This window comes from Brassica oleracea, chromosome C7 (genome assembly GCF_000695525.1).
Source record: "Brassica oleracea var. oleracea cultivar TO1000 chromosome C7, BOL, whole genome shotgun sequence".
NCBI lineage: Eukaryota > Viridiplantae > Streptophyta > Magnoliopsida > Brassicales > Brassicaceae > Brassica > Brassica oleracea.
In genome coordinates, this window is record NC_027754.1 from 136,790 (window position 1) to 147,931 (window position 11,142).

General features: G+C 45.1%; 1 protein-coding gene across 1 annotated transcript in view; it reads right to left on the bottom strand.

Annotated features, from left to right (window-relative positions):
* Window positions 1–4,357: 4,357 nt before the first annotated feature.
* The window catches only part of LOC106302289 (QWRF motif-containing protein 3), an 8,818-nt gene continuing 2,033 nt past the window's right edge, over window positions 4,358–11,142 (bottom strand). Inside the window, exons 5-6 of the mRNA XM_013738830.1 lie at window positions 4,535–4,642; window positions 4,358–4,435 (exon numbers count right to left, since the gene is read on the bottom strand). Coding sequence (XP_013594284.1) covers window positions 4,358–4,435; window positions 4,535–4,642 — 186 coding nt within the window. The remainder of the gene's footprint in view (window positions 4,436–4,534; window positions 4,643–11,142) is intronic.

Genomic DNA, 11,142 nt, shown 5'->3' on the forward strand with positions numbered 1-11,142 from the left:
AAGTACTCATATCCAGTTGGGTCGAGAGACCAGGAACGGGTCTTACATAGATGCCCCGGCTTCCTCAGAATTGGTTGATTCCAGAACAACATTTGAGGTAGTTTTCTTCAAAAGCAGCTGCAGTTTCCCTTTCAGCAGAGCGTTCAAATCTGGAACTCCCTCCATTTCTCTGGCTTTGTCGAGAAGTTTCTGCTGCTTCCGAGTTAACAGAGAGAGATGCGATTTGCGAGGATCGAGAACACAAGGAAGCCTCGACTCCCAGTCAACTACGACGAGAAGAACAAGACAAAGACTTAATATGGAAACTATGATGTTTCGACCTAAGGTATCCGAGAGAACTAACCTCTGGCGATCCTAGCTTGTTGACGACGTATCCACTCTCGACTGAGATCCGGCCAACGAAGATAGCTGTGCGTCGCGATCGCTTGAGCATTCTCGAAGAAATTCTCTGGGTATGCGATCGTATTCGGGTGACGAACAGCGAATACAAAAAAAAGGAGCAGTTAGAATCATCGAGTAAAGCACAACCAAAAAGAGAAATCTCTACCAAGTTCTTTATTCCACAAAATGCGGTAGTCGTCCCCGGGCGGCTCTTCGAAGGCGTGCTCGTCGGACTTGACCTAGAAGTACGCACGCTGCCAATCTTGCGTCTTGTTTGGGTGACCAGTCAAGACATTGTAGTTCGCACGCATCTTTACCGAGAAGATCCCATTTGGCTCCGCTTTCGTGAAAGTCAGCTCCTCAAATACCCTCATGCTCATCGAGATATCCATCTCCGCCGCCATAACCATCAACATGACGGCTATGCGCAATGATCCATTCAGCAGTTGAGAAATAGCAATATCTCGACGAAACGCGTACGACGTTACCAACCGAGGGATTGGAAACCAGAGCTTCGTGTGTTCCCCGAAGTAGGACTCGTACACGCATTGGTAGCCAACCGGAAGCGACCAAGGACGTTGCTCGGTAGACGGGATGATGTAGGTAACGCCGGCACAACCATTCTCCCTTAACAAATTCTTCACAGTGTGGAGAGAGGAGCAGGAACCGAACACATTCGCCCACGACTGAGCCCGCGGATCACGCAGTAATTCAGGCGGGAGTGGAGAAAGCTCCTCGAAGATCCCGCCAGGATGATAAATCGTGGTACGGCAGTCTATCTGGTCAAAACGAACCCTTCGACGAACTCGTCTCAAAGGTCTCGAGGCTTGGTTAGACGCTTCAGAACCGCTACCGCTCAAGTTGCTGCTCCCGACTTCGACGCGATCCGCGCCTTCTTCACGAATTTGCCTATGGGCATCAGCGACTAAAAGACGCTGGGATAGACTCATGTTCTATGTATCTCGTAGAGCATCGCGATGAATAAGGTCAAACTCATCCAGCGGACTACCATTCGCTGTCACGTCTCTAGTCGGACTCAGAGAAGTAGCGATATCCTTTCCCTTCTCCTCGCGCGATAATCGACTTCTCGGAGGCATGCTTTCTAACTCTGGGGACAACTAAACCAACGAACTAAACTAACAACTCTACTCGACGAAAGACGTATCTAGAGAGAGAAAGTAAAAGTAGAGAGAAGGGAGAGAAAGCGGAATACCTGAGTCAGCAGAGAAGAATGACGAAAGCGAAAGGGAAAGACCTACTTATAGTAAAAACGAGGGCACGTTTCCCAAACGCAATCATTAGGTCTAGAAGGGCCTAGATGGGACTCAAGGGCCGCCTACATGCCCAGAAACCTACTCGCGACGGTTCGGTTTCTCGCTTAAACCGGCTTCCGATTGGATAGTCAAACCGGAATCAATCTCCGATTTTGATCTAAACCGATTCCCAGTCGAACAGCGAAACCGGCCCCATCATTTCACCCAAAGTAGTCTGTCACCCGAGTAAAACATGCCCCCATCGCAAAGACAAAAGAAAGAAGCAAGCAAGTCATGATAGTCTCTACTCGAGCGACTAAACGCGTTAAGCAACGACCAGAGAGACGAGAAAAGACACTCTCCGTCGGTTCCGAGTAAAAACAGCATGCGACCAAAAACGCTTAACGACTAACGGGGGGAGGACTGCCTCTCGCGCTAGAACCTGTTATCCGAACGAACCTGACCCACAAATTCACTGAGATCGCTACGCCGCTCACAAGTGAAATTGGGGGGGGGGGACTTATTGTAGGAGATGGATTACATCCCTCCACAAGGCCCATCGAATAACAGGACCTAGCCCAGCAAGCTGGCCTGATTTATTCGGCTCGGCGAGTAGAGTCGTCAGCTCAGCCCTAGAGTGCTTTTAGCCGTTGGCAAAGCCGACCAAAAACACCCGGCTCGGAGAAACTCCACCCAGGCCCGTATACTCGGCCTCCCCGAACTAAGGCCCAGAGAGGATCGAAATTAGGGCATCAAGGAGACAAAGCCTTTAAAGGAGGAGAAGGGAACAGAAAGAAGAGGATCAACACTTTACACACACATACACTGAGCGGCTAGATCTAGGGTTTTTAGTCTTCACTCCAAATCGCTCTGTATCTCTCCCGGTTTGCTCCTCGAGCTCCGGCTTGTTTCCTTGATCTCCTGTCACCCTTGTAACCCATTTAATCGGTCTAATAAAACGTCTTTGGTCATCCCATTTCGAGTTCTTTCAACTTAGTTGACTGAATCTCGTACAAACATAGTTTATTAAAAAAAAAAAAAACTGCGTCGTTTTGGTTAGGTGAAACCCTCCTTTTTCGGCCAGAGGTTTCCACCATAAACAGAGAAGATCCTCCTTGGTTCAATGGAAACCATGTAATTATGTTTGTAATAAGCTAGACACGTATCAATCAACTCTGACTAAACTCTGGATTATTAATTTTTTCTCCAAAAGTTTCGTAGCCGCCGAAACCTTTGCTCTTAGATCCACCACAGCTTCCTCGGTGGTTTGGTTTCCGCCACCACCGGGGAAGGCTATTCTTCCTCCGTCTCTTCTCTAAGTGGTGTATCTTTTTCTCTCTAAAATCGTCTTATTCTCTCATTGTATGGCATCTTTTGTAGCGGTCATTGATGGTGTTCGTATAGGGTTATGATGTTCTTCATGGAGGTTAGAGCCAGGATGGTGTGTGTTGGCCCTCTTCTTTCAGTCTAGACTGCTATTGGTTCCAGCCCTTGTTCTCGTTTTCATGATTGGTTGAGTTACGGTGGTTGTGGTTGTCCCGCCAGATCTGTAGAGTGTATATGGAGTTTGTCTATGGTGTTTTGTGTTCCTCTGTAGTATCCATGTGATATGGTGACAGTGGTGACCCATGGATCTGACTTCGAATTTCCTTGCGTGATGGTTTTGGTGGTGTTGGTGGACCTTTGTCGCTGATCTTTCCAATGGTTTGTTGGTCTTTACAATTAGTTGATGGGTAGCTTGATTCTTTTGCAACGGAATCATGTATGGCTTGTCATGTGCGCCGGTTTTAGTTCTTTGTTGCCATTCATCTGTGTTTAGGCTTTGCTATTGCTAGTTGGTTCACTTTCTTGTTTTTAAGTTTGGTGTTGAGTCTTATGACTGCTTTGCTTCTCCGGTTTGTTGGTGTTCGATGGTGACGCTTCTTCGTACTTGTCATCCATGTTCAGTTTGTTCCTGGTTCTTGTCAGAGGAGTTATGCATTGCTCCCTGTTTCATGATGGTTTCTATTTAGGGTTTATTGGAGACACAACAATGCCCCAATGTATGTTGGACTGTCATTGATCTGAATGGATAGGGATTCATTATTTGGAGTTGGACTTTGAAGCATGTTGCGTTCTTCTCAAGCTGCTATTGTGGATAAAAGCATAGCTTGCAGTTTTCAGGGTTCCAACTCATGGATTTTCATTATTTCCTCAAGTTCAGATTAATGTTTTGCATGTTGTGGTCCGATTTGGTTAAATCATGTCATCACCCTCAAGGCTAAGACTCTCTCATCCGAGCTTCTACTTGCATATCTTGTGAGAGTCTTCATTCGTTTCATGCTCCTGCTCGCCCTCTATAAGATCTGCTTTATGAGGTGTTCTATATGAGCTTTTGATGGTACTTACTAGTATCTTTTGCTGTTCTTTTTTATGTTTTTGTTGTTACATTTGCTTCAGGTATTCTACCCATAAACTGTTTTGCTATATTATCATGTGTTGGACCACTTCAAATAAATGAAATTCAGTGTTACAAAAAAAAAGCTAGACACGTATCACATAAATGTAAATGGCATCAAGCTAATTAAATCTGGAACCAGTAAAACTCTTGCCCTTATTTGTCAAAAATAATGTTCTACTAATCTTTATTATGCTCTCAAAATAATACCAACTTTTACTAATACAAAATATAGCCTACGAAACCTAAATAAAAAGCTTTGACTCAGTAGAATGAAACCAAAGCCCTAGTCTTGAACAAGTTTTGTATACAAAGTCTTTTTGTGTTGAATCATAAGGCAGCACTTTAAGCTCCTCTCCTGCATCTGCTTGCATCCAAAACTTATGAGATCAGAGAAAGAGAAGAAAAGAAACGTGCAATATCAGTTCTGAGAGATTTTCATGCACACATAAAACATTTGTACCTCGAACTCAGATATCATCCTCAGAAGATCATGGCACTGCTCCAGCATTAGCTTCTCTTGTGCCACCACTTCAGCAAGTTGAGAGGCAAGTGGAACGATATCCTCTATCTGCTAACGGAAATTCGTTAAGTTACTAAACCACCTACTTAGATGTCACCTTTTTTATTGTAACAATTGTGAGAAGAAACAGATGCGGAAACAGATGAATAAAAACGATGTAACAACGATACATAGATTTAACATGGTTCCCCAATTTGGCTACGTCCACGGGCAAAGAGAGATCTTATTATTGGAAGCGATATTGAGCTTACAAAGTGCAAGTTCAGAGTTACTTCGAATACAAGATATATATAGTAGAATCTCGCATCTAAAACCCTAGACTAAACGGACTCATGGGCCTAAGCCCATGATCAGATGTAACATCCATAATAACTTGATGCAACGCTCTTGATGCAACCGAGTCGGTATGATGTACGTGATGTAACATCCATCGCCTAGATGTAACATCCAGATTCAAGGCATATCAACAATTCTCCACCTTGACTTGAATCCTCTCAATAACAGATGTACCAGATACACTTTCAAGTGTCAAATGTACCAGATGTGCTTCTCTGCGGTAGATGTACCATCACTTTCTTTGCCTCAGATGTCCCTTTGGACCAGATGTGCTGCTTAGACGAACCAGACGCCATTTAACGGCCAAATGCTCAACTAGAGCCAGACGTTCGTTATCAGCCAGATGTCCCAATAGACCAGACGTCCTTACGGACTAGACGTCCTTACGGACTAGATGTCCTTACGGACCAGATGCCCCGACGGGCCAGATGCCCCAACGGGCCAGATGTCCTTGCGGACCAGATGTCTTTGCGGACCAGGTGCCCCTTCGGGCCATATGCCCCTTAGGGCCATACTAACAGTTTGAGATGTTTAGCAAGTCTAAGCAATGCTTAAACTTGCTGTGAGGAACCGGCTTTGTGAACATGTCAGTAGGATTATCTGCAGTTCCTACTTTCTTCACTTCAATTTGCTTCTCATCTCTCAAGAAGTGATACCTCACATCAATATGCTTCGTTCTCTCATGATGAACCTGATCCTTGGCTAAGCATATAGCGCTCAAACTGTCACAATACACAGTAGTCTGATCTTGATGCAAACCAAGATCATTAACCAATCCTCTAAGCCATATTCCTTCCTTCGCAGCTTCTCTCAGCGCCATATACCCTGCCTCAGTAGTAGACAATGTCACTGTAGACTGTAAAGTCACCTTCTAGCTAACCACAAAGCCGCCCAAGGTGAACACATAACCGGTCATAGATCTTCTGCTGTCCACATCTCCAGCATAATCAAAATCAGAAAAGCCTGTTACCAATCGCAGATTGTTGCATCCATAGATGAGACCAACATCAGATGTACCCTTCAGATACCGGAAAATCTGCTTCACAGCTTCCCAATGCTCCTTCCCAGGTTGTCCCATAAACCTGCTAACCACACTGACTGCATGTGCCAGATCTGGTCTTGTGCAGACCAACGCATACATCAAGCTTCCTACAGCGCTAGCATAAGGAACTCGAGACGTATACACTATCTCTTCTTCAGACTAAACCTCATACATGGTAAGATGAAGATTTGATGCACACGGAGTACTAATAGGTTTACATGAAGACATTTTGAACCTTGTCAACACCTTATTAATGTAGGCCTTCTGTGACAAGAACAAATTTTTCTTCTCCCTATCTCTCAAGATCTCCATCCCTAGAATCTTCTTTGCTACACCCAAATCCTTCATCTCAAATTCAGAACTCAGAATCTTCTTCAGCTTCTTGATGGACTTCCGAAGTTTACACACATAGTCTTCTTTTCCAGGAACTCGGAAACCATCCGGCTGAGTCATGTATATCTCCTCCTCAAGCTCTCCATGAAGAAACGCAGTCTTCACATCGAGTTGCTCAAGCTCCAAGTCCTGACGTGCTACCAGCGCTAGCAACACTCTGATGGAAGTATGTCTGACCACTGGTGAAAATATCTCATTGTAGTCTACTCCCTCTCTCTGACTAAAACCTCTTGCAACAACCCGAGATTTATACTTAACTCCTTCTATCGGTGATGCTCCATCCTTAATCTTGTAGATCCACTTGCATGTAACAACTCTTCTCCCTGGTGGTGATGTGACCAAATCCCATGTATGATTCTTCTCATGAGACTCCATTTCGTCTCCCATTGCTGCATGACATTTCTCATACCCGGGACAAGAAACATCTTCCATGTAAGTGGATGGTTCATACATATCCACTTCATCTACAACCTGAAGTGCATAACCCACCATATCATCAAAACGATATCTCTCTGGTGGCCTGACATCAACCCTTCTTGGTCGATCCTTCGCGATGCTACGCCTTTGTAGCATCAGGCGGTAGAGTATCCGTAGACTCCAACTGAACTTCTTCTACACGCTCATCTTGATTTTATGTGTGTTCATGCACATTGATCACTTCATGATCATCAGTACTACCTTTCTCTGCTTCAGAACTGGACCATGAGCTTCTAACCATAGATGTCACGCCCCCAATCCTGGATAGGATTGTCGGACGGCCATGGTTCGAGGAAACGTACCAGCCATTCTTAGGACATTAAGGCAAGCGTTCCATGGTCGAGAAAGAAGGTTAAGAACATAAGGAAACTTAGACTTAACCTTATACAAGCTAAGAGACAGTTACGATGAGTAAGATGGTAGTTGGACAAAGTAAACGAGTAGCTCGACCAGCTCAACGAAGCTAGGTTAAGTTCACTCCAACTCAACCACTACTAAGTCAGCTCCACTAGCTGGACCACTAGCTCACTCAGCTGAAGCAGCTGGGAGTCAGCTCATCTCAGCTAGATAGAATGTTCGGGTTTCGGGCCGATGGTCCGGGCTCGGCCAGTGGCGGGCCGTGAGGTCCGGTCATGGGGCCATGGACCATTGGGGCTTGGGACAAGGCTGTGGGATAAGTCCAGAAGGCTTGGGTAAGGCCTTGGGCTTATGACCGACCCCAAACCCAATCAGAATAGGCGATGGGATGCAAGTGACCGAGAGGGCACAACCCTTGGCCGATGGTGCCCATCCGCTAGCAAGTCATGCCTGTTCGTAGGGAAAGACTTACCCCCTCGTTTTCTATATTTATGGGGCCCTCTCTGTCAATTTCATTCATCCATTCCAGAGTAAAATAACTCAGAGAAATCGTAGAGAGAGAGAGAGTTTCCGGCCAAGAGAAAGGCCGAGTGTGGTGGTGATTGTTTCTGGCGACTCTGATCATTTAGGAACTAACCTCCTGTCAAGATGGGAGACCAAGACAAGGAGAAGAACGTGTAGAACCTAGAGGTCGTTCAGAAGGTATGATATGGGCCGTGGCTCCATCAGACCGAACAGACGGTCCATGCGATCACACCGCGGCTCTGTAGGTTCCTAAGTCCCATCCGGCTTCTCTTACTTGTTTTCTATCCGATCTCTTTCTGTTATGTCTGATATACACGAAAGGTTGTATTGTTTCAGTCCAAGGGACACGTCCCTAGACTTGGCCGATCATAACTTAACCACTAGCCTAGACATGGGTCGGCTAAACGGATGGTTTGAATCGCACCAATGACTGGGCGGTTAGATCAAATGGTTGGGCATGTATCCAAAAGGCACGAGTTGCCAAAGGTCACGAGTTCAAAGGTTGTGAGTTGCCAAAGGGTGCAAGTAACCAAAAGGTACGAGGTACCAAGGGTTACAAACATCAAGAGGTACGAGGACCAAGAGGTACCAATGAACGAAGGGGTGCATGTTCCAAACAGTGTCTGTTGATGCAGGTTCTGTCCGATCCTTATGGATCAGTCCATGTCTTGTCTGTTGAGATAAGTACATGGTTTGTCTAAGCCATGGTATGAGTCGCAAGGTCTGATCGGTTGATTAGCCTACCGGATTGGGTTTGAGGCTTACTCGGCCGTTGGATCCAAGCCCAAGGCCGGATCAGGTAAGGAAGCCCGTTGGGCCATCGAGCCGGACTTCATGGACCGGTCGCACCTAGATTCTATCCGGTTAGACGGATTGGTCTTTGGGACGATTTTGACCTGTTCGTGTGTTCTGTTTATCTATTCTGGACCGTCTATCTGATTCTAAGTCAAGGGGTGGTTGGTTGAATGACTTAGGATACGGTAGATGGTTTCATGTCTTTTTATGATTATATTGACTGAGGTTTATCTATGTTCTAGGAACCAAGCCAAGAATTGTAGAATCAACTAGTTCTAATCTCGGTTATGATTAATGCTTATTTGGTTGCGGTTTCAGGAACTAAGGATGGTTCTGGTCAAGCCAAGGAGCCGTGAAGGCTCGGTTAGTGAGGGGCTGTGTAACGTGTGGTTAGATGATGCTAGGGATGAACTAGTGATTGTCTATGAGACTGTTAAGAAGTTATGTATTGGATCTCATGTTTCTAAGTAATACAAGTTATACACATTTATATTCCGCTGTGCAATCTGTTCGTTTGTTTATGAACCTCATATTCGAATATGACTTAGTAAATAAAAAACTTAGAAATGAATCAAACAAGCAAAGAAATTAATAAGTAAGCATTCGTATCCAGTTGGGTCGAGAGACCAGGATCGGGTCTTACAATAGATGCTTCATCGAAAACAACATTCCTGCTTAGAATCACTCGGTTTTCTGATTGAGACCAGGCCCTGTATCCCTTGACTCCATCGCCGTAGCCCATAAAAACTCCCTTCCTTGCTCTCGGCTCTAGTTTACCTTCACTTACATGATAGTAAACAGTGCAACCGAACACTCTTAGAAGTGAATAATCAGCAGATATACCTGACCACACTTCAGAAGGTGTCCTGCACTCGATGCCTGTGTAGGGACCGAGATTTATCAAGTAACAAGCCGTGTTGACTGCTTCAGCCCAAAACCGCTTCTCCAGACCAGCATTCGAGAGCATGCACCTTGCTCTCTCTAGCAATGTCTGGTTCATTCATTCTGCTACACCATTCTGCTGTGGTGTTTCTCTGACTGTAAGATGCCTTGCAATCCCCGCATCCTTACAAAACTGATTGAACTCTGCTGAGCAGAATTCCAGACCGTTATCAGTACGAAGTAGCTTCACCTTCTTCTCTGTTTGATTCTCCACCAATATTTTCCACTCCTTGAAGCTACTGCATGCTTCACTTTTGTGCTTCATAAAAATTATCCAAGTCTTCCTCGAATAATCATCAATCATCGACACAAAATATCTGTGACCTTTCAAGGACTCTACTCTGGATGGACCCCAACAGTCTGAATGGATGTAATCGAGTGTGCCTTTTGTTCTATGAATTGCCTTGTGAAAGCTCTTTCGATGCAGCTTCCCAAATATGCATTGCTCACAGAACTCTAGACTTTTGGTCTTGTGACCACAGAGAAGACCTTGCTTCGGCAGAAGTTGCATCCCACGTTCACCCATATGTTCAAGCCTCATATGCCACAGCTTAGTCATATCTTCCTCTGAGATCTCTGGTGATGCAACATTTGCTGAACCTGTAACGGTAGTACCCTTCAGCAAATATAGAGTACCGTTCATGAAACCCTTCAGAATCACATCAGAACCCTTGCAGACATTCAAAACTCCATTGCCACCCGAATATTTGAACCCTCTACTGTCCAGAAGACTCATGTATATCAAATTCTTCGTCATTGATGGAACATGCCTAACCTCGTTCAATGTGCAGAATCTACCATCATGTGTCCTGAGCTTGATTGAGCCGATCCCAGCAATCTTGCAGACAAAATCGTTTGCCATCTTAATCTTGCCGTCAAGTACCTTTGTGTACTTCGAAAACCACTCTCTCCTCGGTGTCATATAGTAGGATGCTCATGTATCTAGAACCCACACATCAGAAGAGTGTGTGTGTCTGTGCACAACAAGAGCGATGTCACTATCAGACTTGGCTTCATCCTCAGCTACTGCAGCAGATCCAGACTGTTGCTCCTTCTTCTTATTGGGACAGTCTGACTTCCAATGTCCCTTCTCTTTGTAATACTTGCAAGTATCAGTTGGCTTAGGACCTCTTGGAAACAATTTTCTTCCTTTCGACTTCCTTTTGTTCCCATGTCCCTTCACACCACTGATAAACAATCCCGAAGCTTGATTGTATGTCCCTGAGTTGGATGCCTTATGGCGTAATTCCCGACTGTGAAGCGCCGACCTAACTTCTTCCAGTCTCAATGTATCTTTGCCAACAATGAACGATTGCACGAAGTTCTCGAAAGAGTTCGGCAAAGATACCAACAGGATTAGAGCAACGTCTTCATCCTCCACCTTAACATCGATGTTACGCAGCTCCAGTAATATCAAATTTAACTTGTCAAGATGGTCGCGAAGCTCAATATCTTCTTGCATACGCAAAGCAAAGAGGCGTTGCTTCAGAAGTAGCTTGTTCGTCAGAGATTTTTTCATGTACAAGCTCTCCAACTTCTACCACAAATTAGCAGCAGTTTTCTCATCCGACACTTCGATGATGATCTCGTCTGCTAGACACAACAAAATTGTTGAGAACTTCTTCTCTTCTAGAGTCTCCAAATCAGCTGCTTCAGATTTCTTCTCTGACAATGGTCCCCA